At 26.3% G+C, this 16,308-nt stretch overlaps 1 protein-coding gene and 8 non-coding genes across 9 annotated transcripts in view; 5 read left to right on the top strand and 4 right to left on the bottom strand.

Annotated features, from left to right (window-relative positions):
- The window catches only part of LOC145835854 (deleted in lung and esophageal cancer protein 1-like), a 70,672-nt gene that overhangs the window by 18,712 nt on the left and 35,652 nt on the right, over positions 1–16,308 (top strand). The window contains exons 8-16 of the mRNA XM_082943597.1: positions 906–987; positions 3,022–3,109; positions 3,675–3,848; positions 11,135–11,268; positions 12,384–12,567; positions 14,822–14,972; positions 15,266–15,325; positions 15,697–15,769; positions 16,036–16,152. Of these exons, the coding sequence (XP_082799723.1) occupies positions 906–987; positions 3,022–3,109; positions 3,675–3,848; positions 11,135–11,268; positions 12,384–12,567; positions 14,822–14,972; positions 15,266–15,325; positions 15,697–15,769; positions 16,036–16,152 (1,063 nt within the window). The remainder of the gene's footprint in view (positions 1–905; positions 988–3,021; positions 3,110–3,674; positions 3,849–11,134; positions 11,269–12,383; positions 12,568–14,821; positions 14,973–15,265; positions 15,326–15,696; positions 15,770–16,035; positions 16,153–16,308) is intronic.
- On the bottom strand, positions 1,813–1,884 carry Trnaa-cgc (transfer RNA alanine (anticodon CGC)). The gene has a single exon. It is a non-coding gene; the product is annotated as a tRNA-Ala (tRNA).
- Positions 5,288–5,361, top strand: Trnat-agu (transfer RNA threonine (anticodon AGU)). The gene has a single exon. It is a non-coding gene; the product is annotated as a tRNA-Thr (tRNA).
- Positions 6,088–6,159, top strand: Trnap-cgg (transfer RNA proline (anticodon CGG)). The gene has a single exon. It is a non-coding gene; the product is annotated as a tRNA-Pro (tRNA).
- Trnat-ugu (transfer RNA threonine (anticodon UGU)) lies at positions 6,641–6,712 on the bottom strand. The gene has a single exon. It is a non-coding gene; the product is annotated as a tRNA-Thr (tRNA).
- On the top strand, positions 8,151–8,222 carry Trnat-ugu (transfer RNA threonine (anticodon UGU)). Its single transcript has one exon. It is a non-coding gene; the product is annotated as a tRNA-Thr (tRNA).
- Trnap-cgg (transfer RNA proline (anticodon CGG)) lies at positions 8,704–8,775 on the bottom strand. The gene has a single exon. It is a non-coding gene; the product is annotated as a tRNA-Pro (tRNA).
- Trnat-agu (transfer RNA threonine (anticodon AGU)) lies at positions 9,502–9,575 on the bottom strand. Its single transcript has one exon. It is a non-coding gene; the product is annotated as a tRNA-Thr (tRNA).
- Positions 13,672–13,743, top strand: Trnaq-cug (transfer RNA glutamine (anticodon CUG)). The gene has a single exon. It is a non-coding gene; the product is annotated as a tRNA-Gln (tRNA).

Genomic DNA, 16,308 nt, shown 5'->3' with positions numbered 1-16,308 from the left:
CGTCGTTTTATTATAAGTTTTCTGGTTATAATGATTTACTTAAAGCTTAATTAAATTGAACATTTATGTTTAGTAATGTCTAGTAAATTTTTTAATTATTAATAGATTTAATATAAGACTTATTGTAAATGTTATCACTGAATTTGTTATGTGAAGGGCATAGGGTGCGGGGGGGTCAGTCACGCTTTTCACAATTTAGTCTTATTTATTGAGTCGTAACTAAGCTACAAGTTGCTTTTTGTAGATTTTAAAAGCTCAAAATAATTTTTAAGATAAAGCTGGTTAAAGTCGGAGATTACAATAGTACTTATTGAAACCCCCAATTCCAAAATGACTTCTAAAGGGGGTCTTAGTTAGTACTATTGTAGCCTCCGACTTCAACCGGCTTTATCTCAAAAATTTTTTTGAGCTTTTTAATCTTGACTTAAACAATATCAGGCTAAATCACTCTCAATCAGGCTAAATGAAAAAAGAATTTGCGCACGAACCCTGATTTTAGCTGAGCGTTCTAAATAATTCAAGATTGACATTTAAAACTAAGCATAATAAAAATATAAGTTAATAACTTAAAAACAAATTTTAATATAAAATAAAGTAGAGCATCTTATTATTATTTTTCTTATAGACTCTGAAAAATCTATAAAATTAAATTTAATTTATCATACTCCATAAAGTTTAATTTTTAAATAAATTTTTTCAACAAAAATATTTGATCAATTTAAATAGTACTAATTAGAATAAGTTTACAATTTATCTTATTAAAAAAAAAGCTTCAAAAATTTATTTTGTACCTTTAAAACACTTACGATAACAACTTATTTAATGACTTTTTTTAAAACTCTTCATTTACAAATTTATAATTTTTATATATTAAAATGTTTCAATTTATTAATTATATATTTTAGAGCAAACAAGAACATTCAGTATTTTAAATGCACCCCCGAAACACTTAAGTTCACTGAATGGTCTGTCGGAAACGTTTACGAGGTTTTTTTTATTAATATGATAACATAAGATCAAATTTGAAAACAATCTATTTTGATTTTATCTTCAATAAAAAAAATTTACGAACTATTTTAGTTTTAAATAAAGTTTAGCATATCTCAAATCCTAAGCTTGGTTTGTATTTCTATATCTGTTTAAAAAAAATCAACTGAAAAAAGTTTAACGATTGCTTGTTTTTTATTTCTGCAAATTTTAAACAATTTACTTTGATAATATTTTTTTTTATTACGTTTATTTTCAATATTTATGTCAAGGCTAGTTTAATTTAATTATAGTGCCTTTACAAACTTTGCTATATGTACTATGATTATAATGAAGAACTTTTAGTAATATCGCTAACTTTAGGTAATTATGTGTAAAAAAATTTTCGTCAATGGTTTTTGCCCAAACGTATATAGCCTCCTTTTAAATAGTTTGAGCTAAGCTTTTCTTTGCAAGTTTTATTTTTATTTTCAACTTAAGTTTAATTTTTATACAAAAGCTTTTAGTCAAGTGATTGTAAATTATCTTTTCTAATAATGCTATAAGTTTTTTAAAATAGAACATATAATAATAGGAACATACTTTATTTTCAAACATTACTGGTTAAAACACAAAAAGACAGTTAAAAGTATATTTATAAAGATGTTTCAGGATAAAAGTTATATAAACAATTCTTTATGTTGAGTAAATTTAAAAACTTAAAAAAACTCTAAAAATTTCAAATAAAGCTGAAGTTATTTCTGTAAAAATTGTTTCACCAGCATTTTCATAAGCGGTGCTGTGAAAAAAGTGACTATGTTCTAAAAATATGAAGGAAAAAAAATGTGGAGATGCCGGGAATTGAACCCGGGGCCTCACGCATGCGAAGCGCGCGCTCTACCCCTGAGCTACATCCCCACTTGATAATAATGCATTAGTCCGGTTTATATACACAAGTTGCGGTTATTCTATCATCAGCTTACATAAACAATGTACATATGTATAGTATAGTAAATATATAACAAACCTTTTTTTGATAGGTAAGGTGTCTTTTTTTTCAACAATGTTTTCAATGATGAGATGGTCTAGTTTTACAGAATAATAAAACATTTTATCACTCAAATCGTTGAGTTATAAATATATAAACATAATATACCGTTTGATACTAAAAATCTCTGTTTAAAATCTAATTTATCCCTTAGCTACATCCCTACTTGTTTAGGCTGTTTTAATTTGGTTCATACAAATACACTGTGTTTTTTCTTAAATTTTTGTACATATTGTATATTGTATAAAATATATATATGTATTATATGTCACATTACCTTCATTATTACTACGTCATAACATTTATAAAATTTTGATGTTCTAAATTTCTGCAAAACATGTTTAATAGACTAAAGTTTTACTGAGGAATATATGAGATAGAGTTATCTCATATATGAAACAGCTGTATATAACTGTTGTTATTATATAAAGAAAAAACATAACAAAACACACTTGAATTTCTTTTAATTTATTTGAGTACTTACGTAGTAAGGCTTATCAAAAATTGTAAAAGTTGTAAAAATTGTAAAGTTTTATTAGTTCAGCAAAGTTCTACTATATAAGCATTTAGTTAGTTTTTATAATTTAAAGCTTTAACTACTAATAATTTTTTTTTTCAACTACAATTCAGTTTAAATTAGTAAGGTACAATTTTTGATAAGCATTACTACGAAAGTAATAAAATAAATTTAAGAAAAAATGAAATGTGTTTTGTTATATTTTCAAATAAGTTATGCACTGGAAAAAAAGTTGTCAAAAAAAAAATATATATATATATTATACAATATGTACAAAAAAAGTTTTGATTTATTGAAAATGTGTGTTTACTTTATAATTTACATTAATTATCTATTTATGTTTAGTTACACTTTCCAATCAAAGTATAATAATGCAATAACTAAGTAATTGTAATAAAAAAAGTTGATACAAAACACATAAGCATGAAAGCAAAAACATTTTTTACTACAACTCGTAAATTTTAACGAAAATCGTATTCTTATACAACAGGGAACGATAGAATTTTGCAATGTGAGCGCTTCAAGCAGAACATTGAAAGTTTTACCGCCAAAAACATCTTACTTTTCATTGGGACTCGGTAGTTTTAATTTTATTCTGTTAAACTTTATAATTTTGTTTTCACAACTAAAGACATCTTACTTTTCATTAGGACTTGGTTGGTTATCACTGTTTTATTTTAGCTACTACAAGTTGTAATACCAGATTTATAACTTTTGATAATATAATAGTTATTATACTTCATTAAAACTCATGCAAGTGTTTCACACTGAAATAAATTTTAGTTTTTGTTTGATGTTTTTAGTTTTTAAACTAGTTCGATATACGAAACACAATTAAGTCAGCTTAATTAACAAACGGGTAAAAATGTTTCAGCTAGTCAATCTGTTGTATTCAAATTATAAAAAAAAAGCATATTTTATTTTAGTTCATTTTTGAACTTTTCCTGATTATATATTAGCTAATTTGATTTAAAATACATTTTTTTAAGTTAAAAGAAATATATAGTATAAAGTATTTATAAAAATCACAATTAAACGTAAAGAATTTTTATTTACACATTTCAGTTAATTTTCAAAAGAGAATAACATCAACTACATCAAAAAAGTACAATTTACAATTTTTACATACTTCTCTCACCTTAGGTAAATACCCGGGAAGCGAGGGGATAGTTGCGCCCGGCATGTCGGTGAGGTTCAACGTCAAGTTCATGCCCGACTCTCTGTGCGATTACGACGACGAGCTGGTTATGACGTCACAAGCCGATAGTGACGTGACCATCAAGTTGAAAGCATCCAGGCCCCCGCCCGTGCTAACAAGTTTGTTTTTGTCTATTTGTTTTTGTATTTACGAGATTTTTATTTTAAACTTAAATATTGGCTATTTATTATTACTCTAACTTAAATAGATTTATGCAAGTTATATATTTTATTTGCGACCGGTTTCGGTGTAAAGGGATTGCGACCTTTTCAAGCAAAAAATAAAATATTAAACTGCTCTAACTAAATTTACTAGTTTTGAAAGTTTTATACGCTGTTATTATTCTTTATTGTTTAATTGATTATATATTTTTTAATATTAAGGCTAAAATAATTGATTAAATTTTTTGACTGGTGTATATTTTCCAAACTTATGACTAACTATTATTTTTCATTACTAACTTCTAAAGATTTTGATGGAATACTTTTATGTTAATTAATATTTTATAAGTAACATTTTTCAATTAAATTATGTTTAAAAACAGTTCAATGAAAGTTAAATATTTAATATGTTTTCAAAATGTCATGATATTTATGTTTTTGTATAATTATTACTATTATTATCATCTTTGTTTTATTCCTACTTTTTTTTAATCATTTAGTACATAGCTAATAACTGCTACAAGCACATTTAAAAAAGTAGTTTACTTACATCAGAATATTTAGTGGTACATATATTTCATATAATAAATACTTTCGTATTAATAATTGTATTGAAAACTAGTTGTGCAAAAAAAATCAATAACAAGTTGATAAACAAGGTCTTACACGAAAAAATCACCAAATACTAAATACATATATGTTTACTGAATACATCTAAAACTTCTTAGCCTTTATTAATAAATAAATCACATTTACACAATTACAAATATTCGAAAACGTTACAGTATTTTTGTTTTTATACTAATTATGCAACTTTTGATAGAAATATACATGAATGAAATTTAGTTATTGTAATCCATTAAAAATACTTAGTTGTTCTAAATTGTGTAAATATTTGAAATTTAAAACAAAAACACTACTTTTGGTCAAAGACCTCGTCAGTGCTGATAAAAAAATGTCTTACAGTCACGAGAATTTGTATTTAAACAGATAAGTAAAATTAAATTTTTACTTATAGACAGAGAGTTAAATTCTAATAATAGGTAAAGTTTAATCAAATAATAAAATTTAACAAGTTAAGGTTTTAAGTAAAAAATTAATTTAATTGTTTAAATACTGTTTTCCATTACTGTTATCTATCTTTTTAGATTTTTTATATAAGCACTGACGAGGTCTTTGACCGAAACTTAGTTTGCATAATAAAGTCTCCAATAAATATCTAAAAAAAACATTATTTTAAATAAGATATCCAAACAAGAAGCAACCACAAATGCAATATGCAAGTAAATTAATTTCAATTACAACATCAAGTGCGGTTTATACGACGACATCGCGTTTTATTATGACGTAACAATCGAAATAGGTTTTTAAACGCGATAATGTTAGCTTTGCCAAGCGGCGCCATGGCTTAGTTGGTTAAAGCGCCTGTCTAGTAAACAGGAGATCCCGAGTTCGAATCTCGGTGGTGCCTCGCCTTTAGGATATTTTAGTTAAATCTATTTTAAATTACACTAGGCAATTTACTTTTTTAATCTTTTTTTCAAATTCATTTTAGATATAAAATGTTATAAATATTAATGCTTTGTTAAAAAAGTTAAAGCGGTACATGAATTGTATTTTAAATAAATTTAAATGTTTTAAAGATCACTTATAAAACCGTTTATTTTGGAAAATGTTACTTTACAAAAACAAACTTGATTTTATTAAAAAAATCCTTTTTGCATAGAGACAGCAGATATTGTGATCAGTAAACCTTTAAATACTTCTAGTACATAATTATTCGATTTACGCATGTTTATTTTATATATATATATACATACATAGCTTATTAAAAAAATGACATATTAGTTTTAGTATTAATTGCTTTATTTATACCGTAGACTTCATTAAATTACAGAACTGAACAAGCTTATAACTTACAGATAAGTTTTAGTCAGCCATTGTTTGTTTCTAACATATATGTATTCGTACTAAAGTAATAATCTTTTAAAAGAGAAAGCGTGTACACTTAAATAATAAAATTTGTTTAAAAAGTAAACTTATACTAAAAAGTTATATTTTTATTTCTAAACTAAAACATGAGAAAAATTAAAACGAAACGTTACGAATTTATCTATTTAAACATCATTGAAAGCACTTATGTATTGAAAGTGAATGCAAGTCAGGTATATAATCTTAAAATATTAATTTCCACCGTGGCCTGTTGGTCTAGGGGTATGATTCGCGCTTCGGGTGCGCGAGGTCCCGGGTTCAAATCCCGGACAGGCCCGTTTTTAAATATTTACTCAGTTTCGTAAATTATTGACTTTACTAAAAGCCCATATTACCAAGAAATAAGAAATTGGGAGTTACATTTTTATTTTTCCAATCTATACAAACTAAACTGTTATCAATATGTTTGTTTTACAACTGATACTTTTTTGGACTTGAAAATATTAAGGAAAAATTATTCACTTTACCAAAAGCTTGTAATACTAAGAAATTGGGAGTTAAATTTTTATTTTTCTAACCTATACAAAGTAAACTGTTATCAATATGTTTGTTTTACAACTGATACTTTTTTGGACTTTAAAATATTAAGGAAAAAAATAACAATGAAAAACCAATTTATGTTTTTGATATTTTTTTCTTTAATTGCTAAATACCATGAGTTCACTAAATGATAATCAAACACATTATTAAGCAAAACAATAAAAATTGAAATAGTTTATCTAACAAAATCGAGGTGTTTTGTTGTACAACCAAAAAAGTGCCGCCAGAGAGGATTGAACTCTCGACCGCTGGTTTACAAGACCAGCGCTCTGCCACTGAGCTATGGCGGCTGCGAACAAATTTACTTTTTAGTGTTTATAAACCGTACAGTTTTATTACGTCACAATGTAAACGATTTTATTTTCCTATTTATTTACCTTAAGAGCTTCACACATAAACATGTTTTTTCGTTTGTTTATGTAGCAGTAGTGGTTTATTGAACAAAAAAGAAAAATTGCTCAAAATTTTTTTGTTCAAGGACTTGGTTACGCAAAAAGACCTGTAGGTATTTTGAAGTTGGATTAATATATATTTAATTGAGTTTTCGTAGGTTGATATGTATAAAGTAGACTACCTAACAGCTTAAAAATTTGAGTAATCAAACTTATGTAAAAATTAACACCACTAAAATATATGATCGTTTGAAGCTAAAAAAATTTCTACAGTTTAAAATGTAATTAAACTATTTATTAATACATTCAGTTTAAATTTGTTTATTATTTCTATAATTTTTTGACTAAGTAAAAGTTTCAGTTAAGAATACCAAGGTATAAGATAAAAACAAAAGTTTCTCTTTTTGCTTTTAAATATTATTTAAAGTAAAAACTAATTTTTGAAATTAAGTTAGTTATTTTTAATGATAAAAACAATGTGCCTCGAGTGAGGATCGAACTCATTACCTTGAGATTATGAGACTCACGCGCTGCCTACTGAAAAAACTGGAATAAACAATAGTTAAAACTTAATAATCAACTTATGCGATCTACGAGAATGTTTATTGAAATAATTTTGAACTTTTATAAATGTATCCCCATCTAAATATTATTAAATAAGATAAAGGTAAATATATACAGACAACTATTACGTAATTGATAATTAGTCAAATGCTTGGTAGTTCAATTAATTAGTCAAATCCTCACTCGAGGCACATTGTTTTTATCATTAAAAATAACTAACTTAATTTTAAAAATTAGTTTTTACTTTAAATAATATTTAAAAGCAAAAAGAGAAACTTTTGTTTTTATCTTATACCTTGGTATTCTTAACTGAAACTTTTACTTAGTCAAAAAATTATAGAAATAATAAACAAATTTAAACTGAATGTATTAATAAATAGTTTAATTACATTTTAAACTGTAGAAATTTTTTTAGCTTCAAACGATCATATATTTTAGTGGTGTTAATTTTTACATAAGTTTGATTACTCAAATTTTTAAGCTGTTAGGTAGTCTACTTTATACATATCAACCTACGAAAACTCAATTAAATATATATTAATCCAACTTCAAAATACCTACAGGTCTTTTTGCGTAACCAAGTCCTTGAACAAAAAAATTTTGAGCAATTTTTCTTTTTTGTTCAATAAACCACTACTGCTACATAAACAAACGAAAAAACATGTTTATGTGTGAAGCTCTTAAGGTAAATAAATAGGAAAATAAAATCGTTTACATTGTGACGTAATAAAACTGTACGGTTTATAAACACTAAAAAGTAAATTTGTTCGCAGCCGCCATAGCTCAGTGGCAGAGCGCTGGTCTTGTAAACCAGCGGTCGAGAGTTCAATCCTCTCTGGCGGCACTTTTTTGGTTGTACAACAAAACACCTCGATTTTGTTAGATAAACTATTTCAATTTTTATTGTTTTGCTTAATAATGTGTTTGATTATCATTTAGTGAACTCATGGTATTTAGCAATTAAAGAAAAAAATATCAAAAACATAAATTGGTTTTTCATTGTTATTTTTTTCCTTAATATTTTAAAGTCCAAAAAAGTATCAGTTGTAAAACAAACATATTGATAACAGTTTACTTTGTATAGGTTAGAAAAATAAAAATTTAACTCCCAATTTCTTAGTATTACAAGCTTTTGGTAAAGTGAATAATTTTTCCTTAATATTTTCAAGTCCAAAAAAGTATCAGTTGTAAAACAAACATATTGATAACAGTTTAGTTTGTATAGATTGGAAAAATAAAAATGTAACTCCCAATTTCTTATTTCTTGGTAATATGGGCTTTTAGTAAAGTCAATAATTTACGAAACTGAGTAAATATTTAAAAACGGGCCTGTCCGGGATTTGAACCCGGGACCTCGCGCACCCGAAGCGCGAATCATACCCCTAGACCAACAGGCCACGGTGGAAATTAATATTTTAAGATTATATACCTGACTTGCATTCACTTTCAATACATAAGTGCTTTCAATGATGTTTAAATAGATAAATTCGTAACGTTTCGTTTTAATTTTTCTCATGTTTTAGTTTAGAAATAAAAATATAACTTTTTAGTATAAGTTTACTTTTTAAACAAATTTTATTATTTAAGTGTACACGCTTTCTCTTTTAAAAGATTATTACTTTAGTACGAATACATATATGTTAGAAACAAACAATGGCTTACTAAAACTTATCTGTAAGTTATAAGCTTGTTCAGTTCTGTAATTTAATGAAGTCTACGGTATAAATAAAGCAATTAATACTAAAACTAATATGTCATTTTTTTAATAAGCTATGTATGTATATATATATATAAAATAAACATGCGTAAATCGAATAATTATGTACTAGAAGTATTTAAAGGTTTACTGATCACAATATCTGCTGTCTCTATGCAAAAAGAATTTTTTTAATAAAATCAAGTTTGTTTTTGTAAAGTAACATTTTCCAAAATAAACGGTTTTATAAGTGATCTTTAAAACATTTAAATTTATTTAAAATACAATTCATGTACCGCTTTAACTTTTAAAACAAAGCATTAATATTTATAACATTTTATATCTAAAATGAATTTGAAAAAAAGATTAAAAAAGTAAATTGCCTAGTGTAATTTAAAATAGATTTAACTAAAATATCCTAAAAGCGAGGCACCACCGAGATTCGAACTCGGGATCTCCTGTTTACTAGACAGGCGCTTTAACCAACTAAGCCATGGCGCCGCTTGGCAAAGCTAACATTATCGCGTTTAAAAACCTATTTCGATTGTTACGTCATAATAAAACGCGATGTCGTCGTATAAACCGCACTTGATGTTGTAATTGAAATTAATTTACTTGCATATTGCATTTGTGGTTGCTTCTTGTTTGGATATCTTATTTAAAATAATGTTTTTTTTTAGATATTTATTGGAGACTTTATTATGCAAACTAAGTTACGGTCAAAGACCTCGTCAGTGCTTATATAAAAAATCTAAAAAGATAGATAACAGTAATGGAAAACAGTATTTAAACAATTAAATTAATTTTTTGCTTAAAACCTTAACTAGTTGAATTTTATTATTTGATTAAACTTTACCTATTATTAAAATTTAACTCTCTGTTTATAAGTAAAAATTTAATTTTACTTATCTGTTTAAATACAAATTCTCGTGACTGTAAGACATTTTTTTATCAGCACTGACGAGGTCTATGATCGAAACCTAATTTGCAAAATAAAATTTTGAAAAATAGAATTATTTATTTTTCTCTAGTAGTTTAAATCTCTTTATTTGTTGTTTAAGAATCAAAAATATACTAATTTTAAAATATATACATAACTCAGAACAACTAAGTCGATATGTTGTTTAGATGATAGATTTATAATAACCAAATTTTAATCTTTATACATTATTATTGTTTATTGAACGATAAAAAAAGCGCTCCAAAAATTCGGTCTAAGGACCTGGTGTACAAAGGAACCTTTCGGTTATCGAGTCGTACACCAAAGTGCTTATAAAGTTTTTTACGAGCTATTACACATAGTTTTTTTATTATTTAAATATTAAGATCTTTAGTAATGAACACTCAATTAAACGAAAAGAACGTTATATGTTTATTTGTATCAAAAGTTGCATAATTGGTATAAAAACAATACAAATACATAGATATGTTTTCAAACTTAGTAATTTTCCCTTTAGTTCTTAATAAACCCCAAGAAGTATTATTTGTATTTTATAAACAAATTTCTATTTAAAATTAAATAACTTTTTCGTCTAAAGTTTTATTTATAAGCTTATCATTGAATTCTGTTGCGCAGTTAATTTTAATTGTTTATAAACTTTTAGTTACTGTTGTAAAACTTACTATATGAAGTTAAGTACAAGGATACTTTTACTGCTACAGTTTTTTTTCTACTTTTACCTTTAAATTGCCTAACGATTTTTCGAGTATTTTTCATTATCACTATCTTCTCATTAAATACGTTTTATCTTTTGGTATTGTGCTGTATTCGAAAGACTTTAACAGCTATTAGCTAGAATTTTAAAAATCATTTTTACACCTAGTAGCTTGTATACAGTTTTCGTTTGAATTTTCATGCCTAACAATTTCTAACTTACTTTTTTAGTCGGAGACGTAGTTGCAGTTACTGTCTTTTATTACACACATGATAATTTATTTACATCTTTTTTTTTCGTATTTTGGTAAGTTAAAATATAAGTATGCTTCAGTAGTTTTGGTTTTGCGTAAAGCTTTAACATACAAAAAAACACTCAACGTAATTTTTCGACATTTTTTCGCAGTCGGAGACGTGCTAAGTTGTGGACACTGCCTGATTGGTGGCATCAAATCAACATTGTTCCAGTTGAATAATTTTGGCGGGAAGGGAAAGTTCTGCTTCATGAGCAAGAAGTCGTGGCCCGCCGCTAACTTTAAAGTTTGTTTTTTATTATTGGTCATTGTTTAAAATACTTTTTTTTCATACATCTTCAATAATTGACGATGCAATAATGTATTGTAGTCATGATAGTGTTGTGGCGATTAAGCGATATTTATTCTTTAAATTAAAAATAAAAATTCAATTTAATTACGTAAAAATGTAATGTAAATCTTTTTTTATTTTAGAAGATGTAGTAAAAATAATTTGTTTTGTCTACGGTTTTACTTGCGTTTTTGAATTTTGGTAAGTGGGTACTAGCTATTTTTAAGTATGAAATAAGTCTATACGTAAGAAAAGAGAAATGTTCTTTGTTTTTTATACAAAATAGATTGGCATTCTGCATTCAGGTGGTGAGCTTAAAAATTTGACATACTTCGGAACGTTTACTTAAGAGATGTAATCCGTTCGTTCTTAAGTTTTAAGTATGTGCTTATTAGTTTATTCAACTGTATATTTGTGTTAGTTTTATTGTTATTAGTTTTTTTGTAGTATTGCAGTGATCATTTATCTTTCTGTGTTGTTAAGTTTGTAAATAAAAATAAGACTTTCGATTTGTATATAAATCTAGACATTCTTATATTCTTATTTACCCTTTTACTACATAAAAAAACTACGTGTTTATAGTGCTCATAAATGAGTGTTTAAATAAAATTTGCTGTGCTGGATTAATTTAATGTGAAGTTGAGCCTACTGAAATTAAAAGTATAAACAAACATTGTTTTCTTATTAAAATTTTAACAATCAAACTACCTTCAGAAACTTTTTACCTACAGTGTATGAATAAACCCTAAAAACTAACAAGCCGTTTTTATTAACCACGATAAAATCATGATCGACATGTTCAGTGTTTAAAAAACATAAAAACGATAAAAAACTTAATACCAATATATAAACAAACGACAGTAAACCTTGCAGTACTATTTATTGCTTAAAATTTTACATGCAAAATAGTCACCACTAAAATAATTTATTATCGAAACAGCTTGATACTTATTTACAAAGCTTGATATAAATACACTGTAGAAAACCTGACTATGTTGGAAGTGAAAATATTATATAGTATTGCGATAGGTAAAATATATTAAACAATAAAAATATATAATAACAAACAGACGGCAGTGAACCCAGCAGTTTTAGAGGTGGGAAAGTTCCAAATAAAACCCGCCTTCTTCGAAATAAGCCCGGGAAGCACAGTGACGTTGGAGGTGGTTTTCTCTCCGCAGAACGAGGAGAATTACTCCGAGCAAATCGTAATGGTGTGCGACAACTGCCATGTTAAATACTTCACTCTGGAAGGTACGATTCTATTTTTACCATATATATAAAGCTGTTTGTTTTGTATTTTTAATTTTTTATATAAATTAAGAGTTAGTATTGGTTGGCGGTTTTTATTTTATACATTTTATTTATTTAGTGACAAATTGCTAAGTTAAATACTTCACTCTGGAAGGTATGGTTCTATTCTTACATATATACAAGGATGTTTGTTTGGTTTTTTTATTTATTATATAAAGTCAGAAATAATATTCGTTTGACGGTTTTTTATTTTATACATTTTATTTATTTAGTGACAAATTGCTAAGTAGAATATTGTACTCTGGAAGGTATGATTTTATTTAAAAGAATTTCTTTTCACCTATTACTCTATACCTGTCGTGCTTTGAAAGTAATTATATATATATCAACTTTTAAATATAAAATACTTATTGGTTTACAATGTTTAAAATTTGTAAATACTATCAAGTTAAATGCATCACTTTAAAAACTTTGATAAGTATATTTAATTATGTTTACATGTACTTTAAGGTTTGTGTTAACAAAAATATACATTGATTTTTAACAATTTAGTTATAACTTAAGTTTGAAGAATTTTTACTAGCTTGAGTTTTTTGTTTTTAAAACTTTTTGTTTAAATTATTAGACTTAAGAACTTCCATGAACTACAAATAACAATAAATCCGTTTTCTTTTCCTATAAAATTAAGAATAACATTTTAACAGTTTATAAATATATGGAAACTTATTCGTGAAATGTTACTTTCGAAACAAAGAGTAATAAAAGTAAAATAGTATACTTTCTTCAAAGGAAAAATGTTTTATTAAAAGTTGCAAGCAGTTTAGATATTTTTCACCTAAAATTTTAAACTTAATTAAAAAATCAGTGGTCGTTAAAGATAGAAACTAAAACTAAAACAAACATAAATTTGGTTTAATGATTGTAAGGAAAATAAATTTTCTTTTCAAATAGCATAAACATGAGCAACTTGTATAACCTTGCATTAACAAAGCTCAATTCGCTTACGAAAACAGCAAGTAAACAATTTACGCGAGCGAGATGCACTTTCTCACGTTACACCGCATCGCATATAATAAACTCGGTTAATTTTGTTTCGATGCGTGCGGTCCTATGGTGTAATGGTTAGCACACAGGACTCTGAATCCTGTGATCCGAGTTCAAGTCTCGGTAGGACCTTTTTATATTTTTTTTGTTTTAAATTAAGTGGTAACAGTATCACTTACATATATAGTTTAAAAAGTTTCGGCTTTTTTTTTCCTTCCTTAGTTTTTCTTCGGTTAATTAAATTTCTACAAAGTTTACACTAAATCTGTATTTTCAACTATAATTTATTTTGTAATGTTTCATTACTGCATTTATAGTACATTTGACTCTGTTTGAATAAAAAAATATTTTTACTGAAGGGCCCTACAGGGTAAAAATTGTTTTGTAAATAAGGGCTTTAAAATAATACATTAGTATTTACCTTCTTGAATTCGTATTGAGAACTCAAATTGTTATTCTTAAAATGAAGCAAAAGTATGGAATATTATAATTGTAGCCTAATTCAGAATAGAAATTTCTTAATTGTTGTGAAACTGCTACTTAGTTTGTTATTGATAATTAGTTTTGTATGACTTCAGTATAAAATGAATATTTTCAAACTAACAAACTAACAACTTTCAGTTTTTTTAATAACGAGGCTGAAAAAAATTGTATGTAGTTATATTGTGCATTATATTGTAGTTTAATGCACTCACACTGGTAATTTTTTTTTCCAACCGCAAGTAAATCGAACATTTTGTTTTAGGACCAACTGTATTTAAATTTTTAACGGGTGCACGACAATCCAAATTCTAATAATTTTGAATTAATATAAGTTGTTTTTATATTGTTAATGTTTCGAAAACTTTTTTACCGTCATGTACTCGCTAGTTAGAACTACATAAATTTTTTTTTTCCAACATTAATTTGTTTTTGAAGGTGTAGCCCGTCAATTTCTTATAAGTGGTCAGAGTTTGAGTTGTTAAGTAACCATTGCTGGTACATTTATGTTTTTCTTTTTCATGCTCATTTATTTTTACCAATGTCCAGGTTACGGAGGATATTTGTTTGTTAAAGTTTTTTATCAACTTACTTCAAGGTTTAAACCGTTTAAACGTTTTTCCTTTAGGTTTAAAGAACTTAAATATAATAAAAATATAGTTAAAATACTACATCAAAAACTTTTATATATCTAGAAAACTTCATTTAGTTATTTTTAAATCACGTTCAGGCCACGGTGAAACGGCGTCTGTTAGTCTGGTGACCGAACAAACCACCCAGTCAGGCGGCGAGATATCAAACACAATTGAAGATACGACCACCGTCATATCAGAAGCGAGGTTGGGCGAAGTTTGTGACGCTACTGCCACCAACGTCATAAGGTTTAGAAAAACATTTTAACATAACTGCTTAAATTTATTTCCTTTTATTTTATACTAACGTCGTAAGGTTTCGAGAGTTTTAGTTTGATGAAGTAAAAATTAAAGTTTTCATTAATGCAATGTTAATATAATTACGGAAAGTATACTTCAAGGTCAGCCTGATTTGCATGTTTGCTTAATCAGAAAGTTATTTTAAACCTTTTTTGTATCAATACCCTTATCCCTAACCCACCTTACCCAAGATATTAAAAAATTATAAAAAAATAATTAAAAATTTGTACCAACATCACCAGGTTTCAGCCACTCAACCCGATGAACTTCTACATAAAACAGCTCACCGTTCAGAATGACACGTGAGTTGCGAACAGATAGTATTTTCCTTGCAAATGTTTTATTTACAATAGTAATTCGAGAAGTTAAAAAAAAAATTAAGTTAAATTTAATGTTTATCATTTCGTAAAATATGAGGTTCTATATAAAGCAGTTGAGTGTGCAGAATAACACGTTATTTTTTTTTTTAATAAATTCATTAAGTTTATTATTTATGTTATTTCATTTTTATTTTGTGCCACTATCCAAACTACTGTCAATTCCTTTATTTTTTATTACATTTTTAATTTATAATTACTTTTTTTCAAAGATAAAATTTTTTTTAATGCAACTGTAAAAAAACTATGTTTACAAAAGTTGATTAAAGTTTATATTGTTTTTTTTTACTTTACAGCAATGTAGAACTACCATTTTCAATGCACATACTCAAACCGAACCTGGTAACAAATTGTATTAGAAATGAAAAGGTAAGTAATTTTATTATCATTACATTAAATCTGTAAATATTATCAATATGTTGTATAAAGATGTGCAGTTTATATTCAAAATATTTTGATTATATGTTATTAAAAACAAACTAGCTTCATAACATTTTGTTATTTATAATTTTAAACCATATCAAACAAAGCTTCATTATTACTGAAATGACGAGGTAGTATACAACACGTTATATAAAACTAATAATTTTAATAAAAAGGTAATGACTTTAAGTATATGTCAATAAAATTTTAAGGAGGACAATTTGGATTTCTACCCAGATGAAAACTCCCCATTTGTTATTGAACCAACCATTGGGTTGCTTAAGCCGAAAGAAAAACACGACTTTTTCCTAACATTTGCTCCAAAAAAGGTTTGATGCCTTTTTTAGTATTTACACATATATACTCGAACGTAAAAAATAAAACTGCAAAACTAAAAAAAAATACCTCAAAAAATTTTAAGTTTAATTAAAATCTATTTTTAATATGTTTTTTGCACAAAATTAATAGCTACATAAATAAAAAAT

The sequence above is a fragment of the Thalia democratica genome, chromosome 1, assembly GCF_965202585.1.
Source record: "Thalia democratica chromosome 1, ktThaDemo2.hap1.1, whole genome shotgun sequence".
NCBI lineage: Eukaryota > Metazoa > Chordata > Thaliacea > Salpida > Salpidae > Thalia > Thalia democratica.
This window is presented reverse-complemented; position numbering and strand designations above follow the sequence as displayed.